Source organism: Schistocerca cancellata, chromosome 6 (genome assembly GCF_023864275.1).
Source record: "Schistocerca cancellata isolate TAMUIC-IGC-003103 chromosome 6, iqSchCanc2.1, whole genome shotgun sequence".
Classification (NCBI taxonomy): domain Eukaryota; kingdom Metazoa; phylum Arthropoda; class Insecta; order Orthoptera; family Acrididae; genus Schistocerca; species Schistocerca cancellata.
Genome location: NC_064631.1, coordinates 142,380,792 through 142,406,560, shown reverse-complemented (window position 1 = coordinate 142,406,560; position 25,769 = coordinate 142,380,792). Strand labels below are relative to the sequence as shown.

Here is a 25,769-nt window from a genome sequence, read left to right as displayed (position 1 = left end):
TCCATTATTTGCCGTAAGCTAAAGATCTGGTCCTGACAACCTCTAAGAGGCCTAAACCCACACTGATTTTCATCCAATTTGTTCTCAACTAATACTCGCACTTTCCTTTCAACAATACCTGAGAAGATTTTACCCACAACGCTGATTAAAGAGATACCTCTGTAGTTGTTAGAAACTTTTCTGTTTCCATGTTTAAAGATTGGTGTGATTACTGCTTTCGTCCAGTCTGATGGAACCTGTCCCGACTCCCACGCCATTTCAGTTATCCTGTGTAGCCACTTAAGACCTGACATTCCACTGTATTTGATGAGTTCAGACTTAATTTCATCCACCCCAGCCGCTTTATTGCACTGCTATCTATTGGCCATTTTCTCCACTTCCTCAAATGTGATCCTATTTCCATCATCATTCCTATCCCATTGTACATCGAAATCCGAAACATTACTGATCGTATTTTCACCTACATTGAGCAACTCTTCAAAATATTCCCTCCATCTGCCCAAGGCATCAACAGGATTCACCAGCAGATTTCCTGACCTGTCCAAAATACTTGTTATTTCCTTCTTACCTTCCTTTTGGAGACTGCTAATTACATGCCAGAATGGTTTTCCAGCAGCTTGACCCAAAATCTCCAACCTGTTTCCAAAGTCGTCCCAAGACTTCTTCTTGGATGCTGCAATTATCTATTTGGCTTTGTTTTTTTCTTGAACATAACTTTCTCTGTCTACCTGAGTTCTAGTACGTAGCCATTTTTGATACGCCTTCTTTTTCCTTTTACAGGCTGCCTTGACTGTGTCATTCCACCAAACTGTTTGCTTCATCCTACCTTTACACACTACTGTTCCAAGACATTCTTTTGCCACTTCTAGTACTGTGTGTCTGTACCTTGTCCATTCCTTTTCCAGTGACTGCAATTGACTACATTCAACTAACTGGTACCTTTCTGAGATCACTTATGTACTTGTGCCTGATTTCCTTATCCTGAAGTTTCTCCACTCTTATCCTCCTACATATGGACCTGACTTCCTGCACTTTCGGCCTCACAATACCAATTTCACTGCAGATTAAATGATGATCAGTGTCATCAAAGAATCCCCTGAATACACATATGTCTCTCAGAGCCTTCCTGAATTCCTGATCTGTTACTATATATAGTCAATGACAGATCTGGTTCCCCGCCTTTCCCTAGTATACCGGTGAATGTTCTTATGTTTAAAAAAGGAGTTTGTGATTACTAAGTCCATACTGGCACAGAAATCAGAGTTGTTTCCTGTTTCTGTTGGCCTCCATATCCTCTCCAAATTTACCCATAAGCTTTTCGTACCCTTCTGTTCAATTTCCAATCCTGGCATTAAAATCACCCATGAGCAGAACACTGTCCTTGTCCTTTACTCTAACAACTACATCACTGAGTGCATCAAAAAACTATCCATCTTATCTTGGTCTGTCCCGTCACAGTGCGAATATACTGACACAATCCTAATTTTCTTGCTGGACACTGTCAAATCTATCCACATCAGTCGTTCATTTACATACCTTATTGCAACTACGCTGGGTTCCATTTCTGTCCTGATGTAAAGCCCTACACCCCATTGTGCTATTCCTGCTTTGACTCCTGACAAGTAGACCTTGTATTATCCCACTTCCTCTTCTTTCTCACCCCTTACCCGAATGTCACTAACAGCTAAAACGTCCAACCCCATCTTACTTGCAGCCTCTGCCAGCTCTACCTTCTTCCCAGAGTAGCCCCCATTGATATTAATAGCTCCCCATCTCGTTACCATTTGTTTGCCAAGTCGTGTCTTACGAGTCCCTGGTTTTTCAGTTAGAGGTGGGACTCCGTCACCTCCAAAGGTCCGAGGCATTTTGCTCTGATTGTTGCCATCATCATATTTACAGTACCAGGGAAGGAGGTTGCTAGCGTTGCTTGCCCCGGATCCCATTAAGTTTTACCCATAATGGTTGAGGGACTAACAGGTGGATTTGGTAGTCTTTGCCGTCTGAGCACAAAGGTGACCACGACTCAGAATATGTCCGAGATGCCCAGTCTTATTCCAAAGTAACTGGTATCCCGACTGTCAGGACCTCTTACTTGGCCACTCATACGTTGCCCGTGGTTCATGAGCTAGGACATAACAGGAACCCGCACCATGAACCGTGAATAGTTTGCGTGAATGAAATTATTCAACACTTCTTACATGTGGGTGTACACACATCTGAAGATGAAATATGTAATTCCATAAAGTTAATTCATTGGGAAAGTGTAGATGTTGGTCTGTTATATTCTTTCAAAAATTGTTCAGGAGAATTCTCACCAATAGTTGATTTTTCACAAAACAGTGGATATGGTATCTTGGTAGTCACACCCACTAGAGAGGAAGGAGGCCTGTTTCTTATTTGTTACTTTTACTTGCTCCGAACCATGTATTTTTCAAACATTTGAGCCCAAATTGCTTTACATGTGGCATGAATTGGCTGCTTGATACTATCTTGCATACTGCACTTCTACAACATGAAACGAGGATAATGGAATGTAGTCGAATTAAGTCGGGTGATGCTGAGGGAATTAGATTAGGAAATGAGACACTTAAAGTAGTAAAGGAGTTTTGCTATTTGGGGAGCAAAATAACTGATGATGGTCGAAGTAGAGAGGATATAAAATGTAGACTGGCAATGGCAAGGAAAGCATTTCTCAAGAAGAGAAATTTGTTAACATCGAGTATAGATTTAAGTGTCAGGAAGTCTTTTCTGAAAGTATTCATATTGAGTGTAGCCTTGTATGGAAGTGAAACATGGACGATAAATATTTTGGACAAGAAGAGAATAGAATCTTTCGAAATGTGGTGCTACAGAAGAATGCTGAAGATTAGATGGGTAGATCACATAACTAATGAGGAAGTGTTGTATAGGATTGGGGAGAAGAGAAGTTTGTGGCACAGCTTGACTAGAAGAAGGGATCGGTTGGTAGGACATGTTCTGAGGCATCAAGGGATCACCAATTTAGTATTGGAGGGCAGTGTGGAGGGTAAAAATCGTAGGGGGAGACCAAGAGACGAATACACTAAGCAGATTCAGAAGGATGTAGGTTGCAGTAGATACTGGGAGATGAAGAGGCTTGCACAGGATAGAGTAGCATGGAGAGCTGCAGCAAACCAGTCTCAGGACTGAAGACCACAACAACAACAACAACAACAACAACACATGCAGATGGTGCAGGGTTATTGGCCATGCAAGATCTCCACTGGGCTTTCTTCATTCACTGGTAAGGTCTGATTGGTACTGTAAGGTGCTGCTGTACTCCATTCCCCAGCATAATTCCTGAAACAACCAAGTAGAAAACTGTGCACCATTATCCAGAATTGTTTTCTCAGCTCTGTAATATCAGGTCTCGTGGTAAAAAATAATGGAAGTGATTAAAGCTGTATCAGAAATCAGCAAACAATGGTATTACTGTTACGGCAGTAGTTGCTGAAAATAACACACAGTTTCAGTTAACTAAAAGGCTCTTTCTCATAAAAACGAATATCCTACGGGATGTATAGGATAAATTCGCAACTTACTGTATTTTAACAAAGGGAATTGGGCCCTTTAACTGACTCCTAATTTACTTTGTTAAACCTCAACATATGCAGAATAATATGACATGGAAAAGAGGCAGCAATGCACAGAAGGTTGAGCAGAAGAAGTAGCTTTTAGAAATGGGTAGTTTCTCTTGCTGCAGCCTGTTATTTTAGTTAATAGACTTTTGCATAACATTTTCACTAGCTTTAAATATGTAATAAATGTACACTCATGGAACAAAGTTTGCAGGCTTCATGGTTTAGTCACTGCTAGACAGTCTGACAAGCAGACAATTTCTCAACTAGAACGTCGATTACAAGAGGAAAGGCGATTACGGGGCTCGTTTGAAGCGCAGCTGACAGCAGAAAGAAAAGCAAAGAAGGCTGAGGAGGCAGTGGCAGCACGGGCTGTTGCTATGGCAGCAGTATCTAACAAGTGAGTCACAGCTTTTATTGTACTATATGCTTAACACACAAATTTTAAGATTATAAAATTATCTGGTGTTAATCAGTGACAAAGGAAATGAGATTACTATCAGACAAAGGGAATATGAGACCTTGGTGAAATACCCTCTTTAAAAATATGACTATATGTTTTATGGTATTCCAGTTCCAGTGCAAGGTATCACGCTGCAGATAAGTATCCATACATGGATACATATCAGAATGTAGTTAACGTCCTCATCTGTAGTCATATACTTGAGGATAATACCATTAATATTTTTTGTTGTAGTTAATATTATGGGCCTTTGTGTAGTTAGTAAGATTTATTTAATCTCAACTATTATTTAGAGTTCTCTGCAATAATATACTGCTTTTGATCCTAGCTATTTGATCATCATCATTATTATTGATGGCAATGCTGTCTTCGAGGATTAGGCCTTTTGCCTATTCGACCTCAGAAAATGCCTGATTGACATTGCCCATATGATCTAGAAATTAATTGTGCTGTTATGTTAGATTCATTGTACAATGCTTGTACACAAGTAGCATTTTCATAAAATGCCACAGAAGTCATTGAGCTAGCATTGTTGTGTGTTGTAATGTAAGTCCAACCCTCACTGTAATCCTCCCACACCAGCCAGTACTTGCTTGGAATTCTCTGATGCATGCAGTTGAAAAATTCCTGTTCATTCCAGTGTCTTCATTGAACAATTTCTCGAGTAATGGTAAAGTTTTCATTGCCTGCAAGTACTGAACAACCAACAGCTCCAATTCGTGAAATTTCCTCTTCTTCGGTCCTGCGAAAGTTTGTGTCGTACAGCTAGCTTCCGTTAATTTATTCCTTATCTAAAGTAGGCTACACTTCCGTGACGCCAAATTTTCTTCCTGTTGCACAGTTTTTGTGATCTGCTTCATAAATCACCATTAACTTAAAATTAGCATAGTTTTGTCTGCATGGTCCAGTTGTGTACTGCAAACTGGTAGGACTATGCTTTTCTGCAGAGTCACCACTGTATCTGCATCCATTATCATTGACTACAATTTACAGTTCTTGCAGCACTGACATTAAGCAAATTGAATGACGACAGTATGTTGTTCTCTTCGCTTCCTACAGCTAAATCGCCTTGACTCATATTGACGCTGTAGCCAACCATGAAAATTAGCAGTGCTGTACAGCAGTATCAGCTTCAGCATGATTGTTGGAGCTCATGTTTCATTTTCTTGCTGCATTTCAAGTTTTCTGTATGAACATGCTTTTGTTAGCATTAATTTGTCTCCTGCAGAAATATAGACTAATGTTGAGTATTTGTCCAATTTGAAAGTCAGTTCACTTCCAACTACAAATAGATTCAGGCAAATCACAGTTTAAATGTGGTAGATGTTCATAAATAGCCAAGGTGCATGGTATATGGTCCCATGGTTGGGAGCATGAGGAAACTTACTACCCACTCACCACTCCCCTCCCCATATTTGTCCTAGTGCTCAGCCAAGTTGCTGCCACTGTTCCCTCATGTGACCAGTCTGAACTCTTCAAATTAAATATGTCCCTGACCTAATTTGCCAAATCCTCATATTGTAAATATTAATTATATAGTCTAAATATATAAATTATATAGTATAAATGTTAATGTATTACATGACAGGAAAAGCTGACTTCAACAGAAGTAGTTGGCTTTGTGAGTGTAAGATAACCCTGTAGTTTTTGAATGACGAATTTGAGGAAAACCTTTTTGTATAGGTAGGTAAATTTGATACATAAAGCATAAGAGGGACTAGCAGGACAGCCTAAATCTTATTAAGAGGCTGTGTAGCAGTGTACTCCTGAGTGAGACAAGGGTTCACATGTAATCAATGTTTCAAATGACAAATCACTTAGAGATTTGCCATAAACAGTGAACTGCACACTGACTATGGAATGGTCAAATCTGATGAATTGAAACCTTCCCCAAAAGTTGTATGCGGGAAGAATATGCAAAAGTATGCTGTCAGAATTTGAGCTGCTAACACACACTGCGTGTGTGTGTGTGTGTGTGTGTGTGTGTGTGTGTGTCTCTTGTGTTGAAAATTGCAAAATTTTTAGTCCACATGGGGGCTGGAGAAATTCATACCACTACCAGAGCTGTGGCAAACTGCACGTGTGCAACAGGGCAAGCATGTAGCCTTGGTAGACAGTACATTGGTAAACATATATATTTATTTGTTTGTCGTTTTTGATCCATAGACAAAATGAATTGTATGGATGAGATAAACTAGTTACACGAGCTGGCAAGTAGAAATTCTTTACTAAGCATTTAGCAGATTATGATTTTGTACAATAATTTTCTGGACCTATTTTTACATTAAATTATAATTTTGCTTACATCATTTATGATTTGTGTACTTTTATATGTAGTTATCTCTCTTTTTGATGCAGTAATTGTTTGTCTTGAACTGTAGTGCACATGAAATCATTCACACTGTAGTAACAGCTTTGTATCAACAAAGTTTTGAGGGATTTTTTCTGAAAATATTTTATTGTTTACCTCTCTGAAGCCTGAAGAGAGACAGTTCTGTTTGGTCCCCCCCCCCCCCCCCCCCCCCCTGCATATGATGCTTTATGTTTGTATTTCACGGTGTTGTGTATGGGCTCATAGAAGTAGTTTTGTTTCCTTGTGTCTTGTTTAACACGACACAGTATGATCGTGAATTTCAGTTTATGTTTGTGGATTTCCTGACAGTTATTCTTAATTACTACTTGCTGAAATGTACAACTCATTTAATATTCTTAATCATTAGCAGTAGCTTTTGCAGTATCAGAAAGTGTTGACATTGGAGATAAAACTGAAATAATATTCACAACAATTTGAAAATGATAGATTGCTGTTCACATTCCATTGAGTTGCAGACAGGCATATCAGAAAAGAGTACTAGAAATATTTAAGCTTTTGGACAAAGTCTTTCCTCGGAAGTAGACCTCTCATACACACACACACACACACACACACACACACACACACACAAACAACAACTCACTCACACGACTACTGTCGTGCTCTAAGGCAGGTGACTTCGGCTGTGTGTGACTTGAACAGCAATCTGCTAGGATAGAAGGTTGGGGTAAGTAGGTGGCATGTGGTGGGGAAGGGGAGGGATGGCAGGGTGGGGTGATAGAAGGATCAGAGTGGGCAGGGTCAGCAGGAGGCCGTGCTTGAGAGAGTGGCAAGGGAGGGGGGGGGGGGCGGCGAGATGGAGAGGAGAGAGATAGAAACTTGAAAGGACTTGAAGATGCATTGGTGGGACAGAAGATGTATAATGCTGGAGTGGGAGAAGAGAAGGGTATAGGTAGGTGGGAGACAGGTAATGGCAAAATTTGAGGGCATGGGGTTGCAGGAGCAAAGGATATGTCGCATGTGTACAGTTCAGTACAGCTAGTATTGGAGGGAGGAATCCAGATGGCACAGGTTGCGAAGCAGTCATTAAAGTGAAGCACATTGTGTTGGGTGACATGTTCAGTAACTGGGTAGTCTAGCTGTCCCATGGCTACAGTTTCTTGATGGTCTTTTGTGCATGTAGAAATTTTGTCAGTAGTTCATACTTGCTACCAACACCTTACCTCATGTCTCATATCTGTCAATAGACCTAGTTGCAAGACCTGTCCTATACATCCTCCCATTTCATCACCTACTCCAGCCCTGTCACTGGTATCTCCTACCCTGTTAAAATGTGTGATTGAAGACATGTGATCTATAAACTTAGCTGGAACCACTGTGCATCACTCTACATGGGCGTTGGTAGCCTCCATTAAACTGTTGCCAAGAGATCACTGACCACCTAGTTGCTGAACATGTAATGAAACACAACGTGTTTCACTTTTAATGACTGTTACACAGCCTGTGTCATCTGGATTCTTACCACCGAAATCAGTTTTCTGAATTTAGTAAGTAAGAACTCTCCCTACTACATATCCTCCTTTCCTTTAACCCCCTTTGGCCTCAACCTTCACTTGTCCGTGTCCTCCATTTGCCTACCCCCTTCCCTGTTCCCACTACAGTAAACACACACATTCTATCCTGTCAACGCACCTAAAAGTCCTTTCCTCTTCTCTACTTCTCTTCCCTCCCTTTTCCCCTCTCCGTGAACCCTTCCCCTCCCCGGCCACCACGCAGCTCCGATGTTGCACCTAGCAGGCCTATCCTGTCTCTACCACATCCCTGCACACTCCCACAGGCATTATCATGATCTTCTCTTACCCCTACTCTGCTGCCCTCCCTCTCCCTGCTGCATGCTGCCTCCTCGCACCCACCACCCACACCAGTAGATTACTGCTCACGCCAGGTACAGTCAAAGTCGAGCCTTAGTGCCTGTCGATGGTAGCCACAGGTATGTGAGTTGTGTGAATCCTTCTGAGGAAGGATTTTGTTTGAAACCTTAAAATATTTTTAGTATTCTTTTTCATTGTGCCTATCTGTGACTCAATGCCTTCTCTATGTGGTGAGTAGCAATCTGTCATTTTTATATTGCTGTTATTCCATCCTGGACTTTCCAATTTTTGAAACAATATTCTTTGAGTCATCTTCATACATTCTTCCTGATAACATCAGTCTTTGTGCAGGTTACAGTGTTTCACACTAATGTGGAATCTAATCAATGTTCTCAATCTTACAGAGATGAAATAAAATAAAATAATGGAAAATCCAGAAGGCCTTTGTCAAAAATAGATTTCTCTCTCTCTCTCTCTCTCTCTCTCTTTCTTTCTCTGTCACACACACACACACACACACACACACACACACACACACACACACACACGCGCGCGCGCCTGTGTCTGTCATATCTACCGTATTTACTCGAATCTAAGCCGCACGTGAAAAACGAGACTCGAAATAAAGGAAAAAAAATTCCCGAATCTAAGCTGCACCTGAAATTTGAGACTCGAAATTCAAGGGGAGAGAAAAGTTTTACGCCGCACCTCCAAATCAAAACAAAGTTGGTCCATTGCAATATGAGACACAATTTAGGTCGAATGAATGACGATACACCTACAGTAGTTTGGTTCGAGTCGTAAGCTTAGCAGTTAAGCCTTACCAGGTAGCCATTGCTATGCATCAGACACTCCGTCCGTATTTATACGGGTACCCTTTCTTTTTCACGTGCTTCGTCTGGTTTGAGTCAATTGCTTATTTTGCTTTGATCTGATAAGTGCCGTTCTCTTTGATATAGGTGTTTACGTCACTCTACCTGAAAATGCCTTATTGTACTGTGTCATCCATTGTTTGTCGCATTCTGATGATGAGTGTTTAAGACCTGTCGCCGATCACGGCATGGCTTGCTTCAGTGCGCGCTGCCGCTGCTTACAATTAAAAAAAAAAGAGAGATGAATCGTCTCATTAGCGAAACAGTGCCAAGAGACTGATATGTGTTGTTACTTATTCTGCTGCTTTCTTTGATAATGATAAACAAGAGCCAAATAATAGACTGCGTATGGTAGAAGATGTTCTGAATGATAGTTTAGCGAAAATTTTTCTCCGTTTGAAAATCTTTGCAGGCGCCTCTTTAGTACATTAGATTCTGCACAGAAATTAAAGTCATCTTAGATTTAAAAATCTAGTCACTTGCCGTGCTTCATTTCTGACTGTATCACTATTAGGCATAAGAATAATACGAATATAAACATGACACGATACGTATATTCTTCCGCGTTTGCTGTTGTCTCACTCTAGTTTCGTAGTTTATTAGGCAGACAGGATTTAAATGACATAGCAGCAAACACGAAAGAATACATGGCAAAATGTTTATATTCGTATTATTTTTATGGTGAAGAGAATGCTGTATGTGATTCACTTTTCATCAGGTTCTTATTAGCAACCATCACTTCTCACAGGTAGGAAAAAATTCAGAACGTAGAGTTGGCCATATTGACAAGCATCCCAAACAGTTTTGCCAGTCGGATTTTCGTAGTACATTGTAATTCTGCTACATTCGAAGATGAACAATACGGAATTTATATTTACTTCGTATGAGAATGCAGTGGTCGAAACTCGAGGCGTAGAAAAAAAGTTCGTCTTCCACCCCCTCTCTTTTTTTTTTTTGATGCAGAGGTTTTGGCGCCCGTATTTATCTTTGTGCCTACAAAGCATGTCTGTGTAGCGCTACATATATTCGACGGCAGAACTTCCGCTTGCTTTGCACTCGATTCTAAGCCGCAGGTGGTTTTTTGGGAAAACCGGAAAAAAGTGCGGCTTAGATTAAATACGGTATGAAAAAGGCCTTGTTGCCTAAAAGCTTATTTTGTCAGTCTGCAACTCAGCATATGGTGGGTAGCAGCTATTCTTTTCATAACATTGTTAGAGACGAAATAAAAAGGATTTATTATGGAATCAAAATCATCTACTTCTCTGGAAGAGCTACTTTATTTGTTATTTACTAGTGCAATTCATTGATATTCATTCTAATGTCGACGACATTTTGTTACAATCTATCGAAATACTTGAAGAAATAATAAGAAATAACTCCAGTGATTCTGTGGATTGTGGTTCCAACAATGACAGTTGTGCCAATAGGTGTCTGGAACAAGAACGCTTCCAAAACCCTTAGAAAACATACTGCAGTGTGTAAAACCAGTTTCGTTTCACACATCTGAAGGTGAATTGTATAAATGGAACAAACAATTACACATAGTAAAAAATATGGGCCAAAATGAAACTCACATAAATACAAAAGAAAAACTATTAGAAAAGTTCAGAACTGCCAGTGAGAGTGTGTGCACCTATGGTGATCTCTCAATTGGCCCCTCAGAATCAAACATGAGATGGACATTGCGGATTTCTAGACTTCTGTGACCTGGTTAAGCAGACTCAAGGATTCATACAGAAGAGGCATGTGTAAAATTACGAAATTTTCTACAAGTAAAGGTGTAGAGGAGATACCTGTAGTAGGCAATACTATAGAGAAATTTGTAGTTGTAGTTGTAAAGATAGAATTAAAATACCCTCTATAGTTGTACAGCAACTATGACAATATGGCCATACAAATAGAGAATTTGATGAAACTGTTGCTTGTTTCTTTCCTGTAGTCTTCATAAAAATGCAAAGTAGCTACTGAATGAAGAAAACAATTTTACTTACACCAGCCGTATCAGACCAGAGAAAAGTAATACATTTAGGCACTTCACAACAATTATTACATTCATTTAGACAGAATTGGGATGGAGTAAGAAATTGTCCTGGCTGCTGTTCTGCATTTTGTGCAGCATACCCGGCATACTTGACCAAATTCGTAAAACATGGCAGCGCAAACTGATAAAGCAAAAATGATAAATCTGAAACGACAAAGAGCTGTAAGACATGATATTGTCCAACTTACTGAAAAATGCTTTCCATTATCAAAAAAGTTCTTTATTCAGAGGTTGAATCACATTTGTTGTTCTGGATAGAATCTGCATTAAATCAACAGTTTTTTAAGTTACTGTTCTCAAAGACAGATATGGTGTTATGTCCTGGCCAAAAGTCGAACAAAAGCAATGAAGTACTTTCTGTGAGTGGTAAGATGCTTCAAATACAATGCTGAAAATTATTCTATCCCATGTTCCCAGATTTTGATACATCGAATACAAGATTGTTGTTACAACTACAAGAAAATGCATATTTTTGTCAACAAACATGTTTCATTTTGTTGGAATAAAAATCATCACTGGTCCTTTTTCATGCCTGGTGTCTTACTCACATCAGGAAACATTGCATGTTTTGGGTTGTTTTTTCTTTTGGTGCTGTTGATTGTGGCCTAATCCCACGTTGTATACCTATTTGTACAAATAAAAATTGTGATAGTGCTGCTGGTGTTTAATGTAAAAAAAAAAAACTGCGTCGTTATGCACAGCAATGTAGGATTAGGCCAGTCAACTGTGCCAAATGGAGAAATAACCCAAAAGAGTGCAAGCAGATGGCATCTCCTGACGTGAGTAAGAAATCAGACATGAAATACAACCACTGATAGTGTTTTATTTCAATAAAACGAAATATATTCACTGACAAAAACACTCATCTTCTTATAGTTGCAAAGATGGAATCAAAATACTCTCAATAACCATTTCAATGTTGGTAAAACATGCAACATTCAAAAATTATCATAAGAACTGAGTTACCAGTTCCTGTAGAATGCAAGTACTTTAAAAGTAAAGGAGACCATTCACCAAAAAGCAGAAGCATTCAGTTGCCATAGGCACGCAAAAAAGAAATAAATAATTATAATAATATAATAATAAAATGGTGTATTTGTGAGAAATATTCCGTTTCAATAAATTAAATTAAAAATTTCCCGACTGATGGAAATCATCTGTAACGTGACATCGAACACTGTGCGGTGTAACATATCACTGAAGCATCGATGATTAAGGATCGTCACAATGAAAATATTCTTAGTTTAAATAGTATGTTTAGACTAGTCTACTGTTTGGAATTTTCATCTAGTTTGTGGGTGAAATCTGGTGCAGACGAACACAGTGTTTCTGCAAGGCAGGATGGCAGTAGCGGCTGTATAACGCTTTGTAGTACTTGCTCATTTGGGCGGTTTATTGTGTGCTGTCTTGTCCCAGTTTAAAGATAACCCCCCCCTGCCATAGAACAACGCATACCATAAGAGTTTGCGAGATCTGTCATTTGTGTCATGCCATACAGAGTACAGAGTCATGCTGTACAGAGATATCAGCACAGAGTGTTACAAAGTGTTTCCTAATTGTAAACAAAAGTCATTATATGAGTGTTTCTGGAGAAGTACTCTAGATCATTTAGTAGAGCACTAGAACTAAGAAAACATTTCAGTTGTGAGCCAGAAGAAGATGCAGAAGTAAAGAAGTCTGCAATGATGACGAAATACAGTTATTCTGAACATTGAAGCAGAAAGATTGAAGGTCAGATTTAATAATTAATGGCAACCAAGTTATTCAAAAAATTAATTATATGTGACATGGTCGGTTTGGTACAGGTGCTTAAAATTTGCACTTCTGCAGCCTGGATTTTTGTTCTACACTCTCTTGTCATGGCTGCTTCTGCTTAATCACTAATTCATGTGTTGTGCAGGAAGGGCTGTACAAACCACTGTTACAAGAGGTTCTTCATATGGCAAAAATGAGTAGTAATTTCACCATTTAAAAAATGCAAGCTAAAATTTTGACAGTGAATTTCATTCAGTGTTTTCACTCTGGGAAAAAAAAGAGAGAGAAAATCAGGATAGGTTTTGACCTGTCAAATTAGACCATTCCCTTGACAGTTAATGTTGTGAGGGAGTGTAACCTATTGGAATATCATGGATGTAGATGCCAGAGAACTGCAACAGCATGGGAATGCGAAGATGTCATTAAAGATTTGATTGACAAAAAGAGTGCATGGTGAGCTCAAGAAAATGACATGTCTTTTTACGACTTTCCACTCGTATCTAATCTCATGTGCTGCTTCGAATGTTAATGATTAGTCACACCACTGTGGTTTGCAAAGACAGCTGTGGAAGATGCAGTTGAGCTGCTCGTACATCAGGTACTCAAAACACTGCTCCACATGTGTATATAAAATGCTGCCAAAACCACCGAGCTTGGAGCAAATAAGGTCCAATATTCCAATATGAGAAGAGAATTCAAGAGATAAATGTTATACAATATATCTCATACTCGGAGGTGGAGGAGGCCTTTAAGACTGTTACAGCATAGGGAGGACCAATGTCTATACGACTCCAGGAGACACATTTTAAACCACCTGATTCCCCTGAGCTATGTAGCTACATCCTCTAGAGTAAGGACAATCTTTGTGGAGAAAGACTATTTTTGTAAGCAGGGCATATCACTCCTTGTCTTTTCGCCTCACCACCAGCCTACAAATTGCCGTGCAATTGACAGTTTGCTCAATTTACCTGGCCCCCACATGAGGTTCTAGACAATGAGGCTCTCACTGAAGTCATTATACAGCTCCCACAATCCTTCCTCGTGTCTGGAGATTAATTCACACAATATGCTTGGTGGCTGTGCAACCACCTGCTCCATGAGTAAGTTTTAGAATCACTGAAAACCTCCTATTGTCACCACTCATATGTGTTGGACAAGTGGCGTAAACAATATGTTCCTTCGGCCTGCCTTACTTCTAGATTAAGAGGCCTTCACTGAATTTGTTACCAAACTCCTCCAACACTTCCTCCTATGTGGAGATTTTTAATACTCACAATATGCTTTGGGTCTTAGCAACCACTTGCGCCAAGGTTAGTCAGTGAGAGCATACTTTGCAGCACTGCAACAATGTTATTCACTGCTATCAGTCTATCTGCATAATCTCCATTTCGTGCACACACACTCAGTGAAACATGGTTGATGATTTGCACCAAAATGATCGCTTTTTGATCTGGATTCACATGCCATTGGGATGCCTGGGAAAAAAAAAAAAAAAAAACCACAACAATGGCTGTTTAGAAACTGCTGTGTTTGAACATCATGATAGTATCGAGGAATAGGTGGCTCATTTTACCCGCAGTGCCCACTGTGCATCCTTTCCACAGTCCTCAGGCCAAGTAAAAATGCAGCTTGCCCCCTGGTGGACTGGTTGCCGCTCCACAATCGGTCTGTAGGGTGGCTCTGTGTAAGGCCTATTGCCTTTCAGGTAATGAGGGCAAAATGTCACTGAATTATTAGAGAGCGAGAAGAAATCATGGCAACTGTTCCTGAACAAAAACTGTGGATTAAAGGTACAGTTGTATGAAAGACCACGAAGAGAATTTACAGGAGAGGTGAAAGATACCCAGTAGGTCCTCTAATGTGGGATGAATGTCTCCAGAACAATTTGCTAGAAAATGATAGGAACATTTTTGGAGTGTTATTGCCACTGCTAGGTGGGACGCAGAATTTTAGTGCTGCAGAGTGACTGCTGAGAGATGGGCAGTTAGGACTTAAGTTCTACCAATGGTGAAGAATACATCTGCCCCATTTCCATGTAGATGCGGGATTCTACATTGTATGTGCTAATGACACACCAACTGGTCATGACAGAGTCCAGTACAGCATATTAAGGCATGTCAGAGGCCAGAGAAAAGAAATCCTCCTAGCCTTTTTAACTTCATTTGGGCATCAGGACACTTTTCCAGAGTCCCGGAGAGAAGCTATGTGATTGCAGTTTTATAACCTCGGAAGGATTGAACATGCCACATTGGTTATCGTAGTATTACCCCTTGGCAGCTGTGTGAGGAAGACCTTGCAGCAAATGGTAAACTGTTGCCTTGTCTGGATCTTAGAATCCAAGTAGCTCCATGGTTGCTTTCATTGTGGGTTCAGCAGACATTGCTCCACCTTTGACAACTTTCCCCCTTTGGAAGTGGCTATACAACCGTCTTTCAGTTTTAGTAACCACTTAATAGGTATATTTTCTGACAATGGGAAGGCTTACAATACTACTTGGAGTTATGTGGTGCTACCCAAAAGTTCCTGGAATGTATGTGTAGCTGGTGAAGTCTAGCTAATAGGACGAGCATGTCATGCGAAATTGATGATAGTGGGTGTCTGAGAACAACATGTGCGCGCAAATTTTTGTTTCAGACTTTGAAAAACCACTACATAAACACTTGATGTTGAAGCAAGCATTTGAGAAAGACACCTTAGGTCACAGTCAGACTCAAGACTGTTTTAAATGGTTTCAAAATGACAGAACTTCATTTGATGATCCCCATTAATTACTTCAGTCAACTGGCATTACTCCTGAAAATGTTGTTACTGTTTAGAATATGGAGCTGGGAGATCATAGGCGGACCATCCTGGACATATGGAAACGTCATGGGGCTGTCTTGTGGGATGTGTCAGCAGATTTTGTCCTATGAAACTTGTGCACAGGCTATTGGTTCCTCCATCATGACAGTTCAAGGTCACACCCTACATTGATCACCAAGGAGTTTCTGACAAAAAACAAAATGACAATTGTTCCACATCTGTGATATTCACCCAATCTGGCATCGAATGAGTCCCCCCCCCCCCTCCCCCCCCCTTCCCCAGTATGAAACTCAAGTTAAAAAGCCAAAGATTTCACACAGCCAAGATTCAGACAGAATCTTGGTACTAAATAGACTCATAAAAAATGCATTCCAAGGAGCTTTCACTTCATGGAAAAACAGTTGGGAGTGATGTGTACAACCCAAAGTGATTTATTTGAAGCTGATGGTGATTAATAAGACCCAGATGAAGTGTAATTTTATGTATTGATGTATTCTGCAAACTTTTGGGTAGCACCTCATGTAATATCCCCAAACAATGTCATAAATCAAGCTTTAGACAACATCTTCCCATCTTTATACAATCATTCCTCTCCCTATGCTACTTTAAATATCAACTCAGTGATGACCTCTCTAACAACTTTGAACAAGAGAATGTTGTCCCTCAAGATTGTGTTTTTAGTGTGACTGTCTTTGCTGTAAATGTTAATAGCTCAATGTTGACTAGTAATAGTCCTGTACAGTGTTCTTTGTGGCCAACTCCTGTCTTTTTTTCCTCCTCCAGCCTATCAACAACAGCCTGTCAGTTGCAGCTGACTATTAAAAGGTTGGAGAAATTGGCAGAGAAGAAAGGTTTTAATTTGTTGTCGTCAACCAAAAAGTCTGTGAGTAACCAGCTTCGAAAAATTGAGGATGAGGGAGAGCCTATTGTTAATAATTTTAATACATTCCACCCGGGCCACCGTGACTACTTTAGTCCTCCACAGGTCGTAAACTTTTTCGACTTCTTTCTATGGTTCCTGCTTGTAAGATGAAAGAGAAAAGCAGATTACCATGCATTTCAGAAATATTGTCATTGGTTTCAAAACTGCCAGCATCACTCTTGGAACCAGATTCTTCAAGCAGACCCAATATTTCTTTATCAGTCAAAATGTCCCCCATTTTATGACAGAGTTTTGCAGTCAAGAAGGTACAGAAGCACACTGCAACAACAAATGTGGAGGAACAGATCACACTTGTAATATGTTTTTCAAGTCGCGTTGCACTTTTTGGAAGCAGGAACATCCATGTAGCACAACTCCGAAGTACTAAAAGAGTGAACAGTTTACTGCAAGCCACCGCTGTTCAGAGGCGTCTTGAAATAACAATCAGGAAAGCTGCAAATGCAGATTCATGAGCGCTGAGTGTGAAGGAAATCACAACGCACCCATAACTTCTATAGGCACTGACTGGAATGTTTTAAGGAAACAGTGAGCTTTTGGGACCTCACGTTTGATTTTAAGCTTAACTGGTTGCCACACTACAGGAACCTAAAAGCATGATCCCTGAAATCACTAAATATTTTAAAATGTATGAGCCATTTGTTATGGCGAGCAGACTGAACAGTTTTACAGGGTCTTTGTGTGAAATTGGCTAATTATGGGTGCACAGCGTATAGGTCTGCAAGGTTTATTTAAAATTTTGGATGTGACACGCCATGAAGAAATTAGGCTGGCCATTGGGTCCTTTAAAACCAGTCCTGTACCCTGTCAAACCACCATTTGACATCTGGCACTGACTGCTCATTGTGTGACAGGTCAATAAACTAATATCCATGCTATGGACACCTGTGTACCATACTGTTGCTCACCTGCAGAGGAAGATTTTTTAATAATTGACAGTAAGTGAGGCTGTATGGGTTGGAGCAATTTTCGCCTTGACTCGTAAAGAACACCAGAATTGTTTTATGAAATTTTAAATAAGTATCACAGTTTTAAAATAGCAAGGGGACTCCTTTGGCAGTCACCTGCTGGCTGTCATGCCACTGTTGTGTTACAGAGCCAACCAGCTGTGGGAGGAAGAGTCGTTGGCCATGAGTGACAAGAAGCTATCGGTGGTAAAGACAAATACCCAGCCATGATGTGCCCTGTACAGTTCACTCCAATGGGATATAGTAACCCTGACCTATCTCTGAATAAAACACTGTTCCTTAATACATGGCTTTTTACTCTGGCAAGAGGAATGCCCAGTCTGTGATGCCTGTGGCATACGCATCACTATATGCCACTGTTTAACAGAGTGCATTTTATATTGTGATGAGGAGGCAGAAGGAAACTTAGGTTGCAACCTACCCTCTATTGTAGCAAATGATGAGGCGAGTGTAATAAAGATTCTAAAATTATGTTTAGTGTCTGGACTCCAGCCAAAGCTTTTAGGCTGGAAATTTCATGGTGTTACAGAATGGCTGGCTCATCCTTTTCAATCCAGCGATCAGCTAGCCACAACTATCTGTTATGTGTGTGTGTGTAGGTCAGTAGGTCATTTTTATAATTTAATTGTAGTTGATTCTGCCACTTTTATAAGACACTAGTCTCGAGCTATTTTTGTATAATGCCAGAGTAGGCAGTTGAGAAGAAAGCCAGCGAGGGGTGAGGTGGGGAAACAGACCTTTCTTCTCACTTCCTTCTGCCCCACCCTTGAACTGTAGTCCTTTTCCTCACTTCCTTCCGCCCCAGCCCTGAACTGCATTACTAGCCATCCAAGCAACATTGGCTTACCAGTAGACTTGATTTTCAGCCTTTTTTTGACTTACCAGAGACTTGATTTTCAGCCTTGTTGTTTGTCACTGTTCAGAGGTTCGGTTCACAGCCCCCCCCCACCCCTCCCTCCCTCCCCATCCCTTCTCCTCCTCCCCTCACCGCTCCGTAATTGCCAAACGAGAAAATTCAAGTGAAACTTGAGTGCACACATCAAATCCACATTAAAAGGCAGAAAACAGATGACAAAATGCTATTATTATGACATTCTAACTGTGTAAAACAAAACATGCATTTTAAAAAAAATACAGTGTACACAGAAAGAGATTTGAGACGATTTATGTTGCTTGAACCTCTTCAACTCAGACACAGAAACAGTTCTCTCATAGTTGTATAATTGAATTCCCCCCCCCCCCCCCTCTCTCTCTCTCTCTCTCTCTCTCTCTCTCTCTCTCTCTTTCTTTTTGGATAGCACAGTCTCCTGTCTATACCACTTTACCTCATTCACAGTTCACAACCACATTCCTGCCACACACATTCTCCTCAGCTGCAGGCAGTAAATACCTTACTGTTATAAAACAAAACAATATCATCACCTTCAATTGTAGAAGTGCTAGCTGTAATTAAATAGAAGATGAGTGTCCAATTCTGTTGCTTTGGTCTTCGCTTTCAAGGGTGCTACTTTTTGTCGAATGTCAGCAAGTGCGATCCCAGTGAGACAATGAGAGAAGACAACCTCCACAGAGGAGTGTGTCATATACAGTGTGTAACAATGTGACTGATGGTAGCCGTAGCTACTGCTCTGGTATAAGGAGATCCATACCATACAGGGCACAAAGGCAGTGCAGAAGTCATCACTGTTTCTGTTTGTGCTCTACAACTTTTTTTTCAGTTTGTGGGTACCATAATTTCTGGCAGCCACATTCAGCTTGGTATCCAGACATTGCTGCTTAAACAACGAGGTGTGGGCCAATGTAATCTCTAGGAGATTAGGAGTTTCACAATTTTCCAGCATGTTATCTTCTCAGGAGAGATTTAAACGTCTTTTTGTCTTTCTGTTTCTTGGATGAGAAACATGTTTCTCAGTGACTTCGGTTTTGAGATGGTTCCTTTCGTAGGTCAAAAGTTTTCAGTTGCCCATCACAATTGTAGATTTATGGTTAAAACAGGAAGTTTTTTCTGAATATCCTATCATATCCCTATTTTGATCATAAAAGAAGTGTAGCCTGTAAATACTTAATGCCTCTGTTGTGTATTTGATTGATTGTTCTCATAGAGGAGTGTCCACGACATCAATGACGTGCCTTTGCCTTAGACAGTTCCATTCAAATAGGCGTCATTCCTTCAGCTGTGTATCAGTCAGTTTGCATTAGTTTACAGTAAACTGTGTGTCTCTAGCAATGTGTTTGTATACCTCATCAGGTTCATGTCATATTACCTCCTAACGGGGTGGAAGCAGGAGATTGGAATTGAAAAACGTGCTGTAATTGTAGCTCTGCCTCAGGAATGCTATTCTAGTATGATATAAGCAACAAAAGTTGGTGGAACTCATAACAACTAATCGACATCCTTTGTCTTTGCTTTGACTGTCTATCATAATGCCTTGAAATGAGGGACTTCTACTTAGGATCCTTCCCATCCCTCCTAAAGTGGTGTTCTGTTGCCTATTCAACCTCCTCCACAGCATCCTAGTCCATTCCAATGCAACTACCTATTCCAGCACCTTGCAACAGGAATCTTATCCTTGTGGAAGACCAAGCTCAAGACCTGCCCAATGCACCCACACTGCACCAACTATTCCATTCCTGTCTCAGGCTTATCCTACCCCTTCAGAGGCCAGGCCACCTATGGAAGAAACAGCCATATCATATACCAGCTCTGCTGTAATCGTTGCTCAGCTTTTTATATTGGTATGACGACCAACCAGCTGTCCACCATGATGAACGGCCGCCAACAAACTGTCGCCAATAGCAAGTTGGACCAACAGAGGCAAAGTGCAGCATGAAAATAACATGCTTGATTTCAGTGGGTGCATATCAACTCAAATCATCTGGGTCCTCCCCTCACCACTAGCTTTTATGAACTGCACAGATGGGAGTTATCCTTAAAAAACATTCTCTGCTTCTGAAACCATCCCGGCCTCAAGCTACAGTAACCCACTGCCCCAACACATTCCCCCCAACTGTTTCCGTCCCCTCTGTCCTATTACCTCCTCTCAGTTCACTGCCTCTCATTCTAATTGTCCACTGCTCTCTGCCAGTGCAATCTCCGGTTTCTTTCCTTTCTCTGGTCCTCTTCTTTCCACTCTCCTTTTTCACCCCCTCCCCTTCCATTTGCCACAGTCGCCCAACACTGCACCAGGCAGCCTTGTCCTGCTACTGCTAGTTCCTGCATGCTCCATCAGGTGGTACTGGTTCCTCTTCTCTCACCTGTACCCTGCTATCCTTCCCCCTCCCCCCTCCATATGTTTGTTCCCATTCAACAAGTTTCGGTTGTGTTGTGATTGTGTGTGTGTGTGTGTGTGTGTGTGTGTGTGTGTGTTTTCCGTTTTTTGGAGAAGGCTTTGGTCAAAAGCTTAGTGTGTAATCGTATTTTCGTTGTGCCTGTCTGCAACTCAATATGTCGTCCTTAATGTGATAAGCAATGTGTCTTTTTCATAAATGGTGATTCTCGATTATGAGCTTTCTGTTGTTTTAAGAAGAGAATTATTTTTAATGAAAAATTTCAAATACATTGGGAAGCAATAGTTAGTATCTCTAGTTCCCTGTGCTTTCACTTGCAAAGAGTACATTTGAATCATAACCTCTCTTTTACCTTCTTATCTCGCATAAAGGAGGGAGCTTGCTATTGTGCATGGTTGATGTGTTTTATGTTTCACACCATGTCAACAGTCTCCATTTATGTCATCAACAGTGTTGCCGCATACAGTTATGTGGTATTTAAAGTTGTCCTTCACAATAGATTTACAGGTGTGGAGCCGATCTTTCCATGTGGCGATTTATAAATGGGCGTGACTATAATGCTACTGAACTCGGCAGAGATAATGTCCTTTTTTTTTTTTTATTTATTTATTTATTTTTTTTTTAATTTTATTTGTGATAGACACTGCATTCTTTCAGGTGTGACTTTATAAAGATTACACTCCTTTATTGCATATGTGATCTTCCAGCTACCATCAACGTTCTGAAACTTTATGTGATGTTTCAGCCTCTGTCATCAATCTGGTAATTTTTGGACATCTTTGGCAGCATCTCTGTGTGTTTCGTAATTACACAAGATATCAGATTTGTTACTGTGAAGGAAATTATTTAGCAGTTGTTCTTTGGCTTTTTAGTGATTTCAGTATTTATGGTTATAATACATACAGTAGTTTCGAAAAATAATTACTTTATTGAATTCATTATTTTGTTGGCGCTTTGGGAGTGGAAGGACAGGCTGCTGATCCACTGTTTCTGAGGGTCACCCTTTGGGAATGCTCTCACCATTTCACCCATCATTCCTTCCACATGTTACTGTTTTCTTATGTATTCACTCCTCACTCTGGCACTCATTATTACATCACTCAAGGAGTATAAGAATCTCATTTGTGCCCTGTTTATTTTGGTTTTATAATTTTGGGGAAGAGTTAAATATTCATGGAGGTTTTGGTATCACAATTTGAAATCTGATTTCTTTCCTCATTTGTTTAGAAACATATCTTTTCAGTATTCCATTTATTATAATTTGTGAAATTTGTCTCTATGTTTGGTTTGTAGACTGTGAAATATGGCCAGCTAAATATAAATAGTCAACATTTTTATTTCAGTCACAGCCATTACCTTTTCTTTGCTGTCCAAAATTTTCATATTTTGGAGTTTTTACACAGATCTTAGTAAAACATCTTTGCTTTCAGCCATTAGTATTTAGCCACCTACAAATAACAATAACAGTAATAATAATAACAAAGTAGCAATATTGTGAAAAGGGAAGTTGTCACTCACGATATAGCAGGTAGGCACAAAAAAAAAAAACTGTCACAAATATAGCATTCGGCAAGTAAGGCCTTCGTCAGAATTAGAAGACAAAAACACACAACACACATACACACACACATAATAATAATAATAATAATAATAAACGGCAATATATACAGTGAGACGGAAGGATTCATGATCGCAATACAGGATCAAACAATAAACACCAGATATTACAGCAAGCATATTATTAAAGATCCCAATACCACAACAGATAAATGCAGACTTTGCAAACAACAAATAGAAACAATAGTTCACATCACAAGCGGATGTACAATACTAGCAAATACAGAATACCCCAGAAGACATGACAATGTAGCAAAAATAATACATCAACAACTTGCCATAAAACATAAACTAATAAAACATGTTCCCACATACAAGTACACACCACAAAATGTACTGGAGAATGATGAATACAAATTATACTGGAACAGAACGATTATAACAGATAAAACAACACCACATAACAAACCTGACATCATACTCACCAATAAAAAGAAGAAATTAACACAACTAATTGATATATCCATACCCAACACAACAAATATACAGAAGAAAACAGGAGAAAAAATTGAAAAATACATCCAACTGGCTGAGGAAGTCAAGGACATGTGGCATCAGGATAAAGTCGACATTATCCCAATTATACTATCAACTACAGGAGTCATACCTCACAATATTCACCAGTACATCAATGCAATACAGCTACATCCAAACATATATATACAACTACAAAAATCTGTAATTATTGATACATGTTCAATTACCCGAAAGTTCCTAAATGCAATATAACATATACCATACAGTTACAAGGAAGTCACGCTTGACCGAGGTCCGCGTCACGTTCCATTTTTAACCAGACTTAAGTCTGAGAAAAAAAAGTCAATAATAATAATAATAATGTTCACACTATGAAAATCCTGCCTTCCATAAGGTAGGAAAAAGAAATTGGGGTTTAATATTTGCATAATGGGTCATGTTGTCATTAGAAAATTGTTAGGGTCTTGAGCATTACAGTAAATTTGTGCTTGAGTGGTAGTTAGTGGTGGCTGATGGTACACAACATAATAGCTTTAGCTGTATTGTTAGATTTAAGGGAGTGTGTTTTAAAAAAGTTGTTCCTCTGTGAACATAAGTGTTACATAAAAAATTTCGTTGAAATTTCAATGTTGTCTTAACTTTGTTCTAGAAATGAATGCACAGAAAGCTGTCGTGCAAGGAGAAGAGACCTCGAGGCTGAAGGGAAACAATTGAGGCGGGAGCTGAAGCTGAAAGATGAGCGGTTCCTTGCTGCAGAAAGGGAAATGCAGGTACTTTTCATATTGAATTAGGTACCTAATAAACCTTAAACTGTCCAAAGATCTTGGCTGGGAGTAGTTAAAAACTGGAACTGATGGTTTCTTTCATAAAGTGAAATTGCCCTTGAATGCTGTATAGAAGAGTGTGGTTTGTAAATATGGAATTGTTGTGAAAAGGTTGTTGTTGTTTTTCCCTTTCAGTTTGCCTCTTCTTCTTTTTTTATTGAGTGGACAAAAGAAGGGTAGACATAAATGCACTTTTAAAAAATTCTCACACAAAATGGAACAGCATGTACACCACATAGGATTAAGTTACCTTGATCTCAAATTAAGAACATTTTGTAACACACTTGGGACTGTAGAGCAGTATGATGGAAGACACATCACTCATCTATTGGCTTCAAGTGACATGAGACACACCGAAGCTGTTCAGCCAGCTGTTTGTTGTAGATCACCAAAACTACATTGAAAAAGTTGTGAAATATTTTTAAGACAATATTTACCATATTTCTGATCAAGCTATTTCAGAGGACCTCATCTCAGTTTGAGATAGATGGTACCGAGGTCCAATAGCATTCGTTGCTCTGCAATTAATATTTGTTTATTGAAACTGCCTGGCAGATGAAAACTGTATGCCAAACTGGGGCTCGAACTAGGGACATTTGCCTTTGGTGGGAAAGTTCTCCAGCAATTGAGCTGCTCAAGCACAACTCAAGAGTTTGGGTAGCTCAGTAGAGCATTTGCCCTCAAAAGGCAAAGGTTCCGGTTTCGAGTCCCGATCCAGCACATAGCTTTGATGTGCTAGGAAGTTTCATATGAGAACACGTTCCGCTGCATAGAAAATTTTTTATCCAGAATGTTGTTTATTGATGGAGATGGTGATTAAGGTCCCTGACAAAAAGAGGAATAAAATTGCCATTTCTCCGTGTATATCATGGTTTCTTGAGGTACTCATATTACCTGAGGTTCATTGGGTAATACTGAATGTAACTGATTAAATACAGCGAAGCTTGTTATTGCACTTTTTCATACTGTTTTGCTAACTGGACACCTCTTGACTCACTGGCAGACACTGCGTGTGCTTTTTATGTCTTAATGGATTAACTCTCCTTGCTTGCTTAAGAAGCCAATGTTGACTCTTTGAGCAAGGTGAGGGTGTTAGGTCCATATCTTTTCATTTCATCTCATAATATTGACTCTTTGAGCAAGGTGAGGGTGTTAGGTCCATATCTTTTCATTTCATCTCATAAATTCTGTGTTTTCAATGTCTCTGAGTTAACTAGATTTATTACTGTAAAAGTAACTCTTTACTTTTGTAAGTAAATAACTTTGGTTAAGTTTAATTTCAGCTGCATATCTTCTGTTTCTATTCGATAATGGTAGAAAAGTTATGTCTTACAGACTGACAGAGAGATGTTTCTTTTGAGTGTTTCAGGCACTTGTAAAATCCATACTCAGTACATAGATTACTCTTTCCATGGTTACCTATGTCATGAATCCTACCCATTTGTTTATTAATAATAAAATTAAGATAAAAAGAGGTTAAGGAAGCTCTCAATATTGTGTGAGGATCACTCCAAAACTAATGCTCCCCATTTATTTTAATGGAAACTACAAGAGATACAGATAACACTATAACACAGTTAAATAGAGCAAGATTTCAGCTACATTCTATAATTTTCTGTCTTAAGCCACCACCATTCATTATGCAGTTTTGCAAATGATGAACAGGCACCTGCATGCTGCACCCATAAATGCCTGAACCAACTGAGGCTAGCCACTGTCTTAAGCATCTGATGACAGTATTTGAGTCTGAAATAAGTTGACCACGTTTTGAGTCTGAAATAAGTTGACCACGTAGTCCTTATTTCATGTTCCCAAATAGATGAAAGTATGAAGGTGTTAAATGAGGAGTGTATGGCGGATGTCGTAGGACAGCCCAGCCATATTAGGCAGTGAATTCCACGGTTGTTAAACTGCTGTGTGACCCAGCAGCATCATGGTGTC

General features: G+C 39.7%; 1 protein-coding gene across 1 annotated transcript in view; it reads left to right on the top strand.

Moving 5' to 3' along the window:
* LOC126190621 (macoilin) overlaps positions 1–25,769 on the top strand; it is a 178,980-nt gene that overhangs the window by 127,299 nt on the left and 25,912 nt on the right. Inside the window, exons 11-12 of the mRNA XM_049931034.1 lie at positions 3,811–3,996; positions 23,654–23,774. Of these exons, the coding sequence (XP_049786991.1) occupies positions 3,811–3,996; positions 23,654–23,774 (307 nt within the window). The remainder of the gene's footprint in view (positions 1–3,810; positions 3,997–23,653; positions 23,775–25,769) is intronic.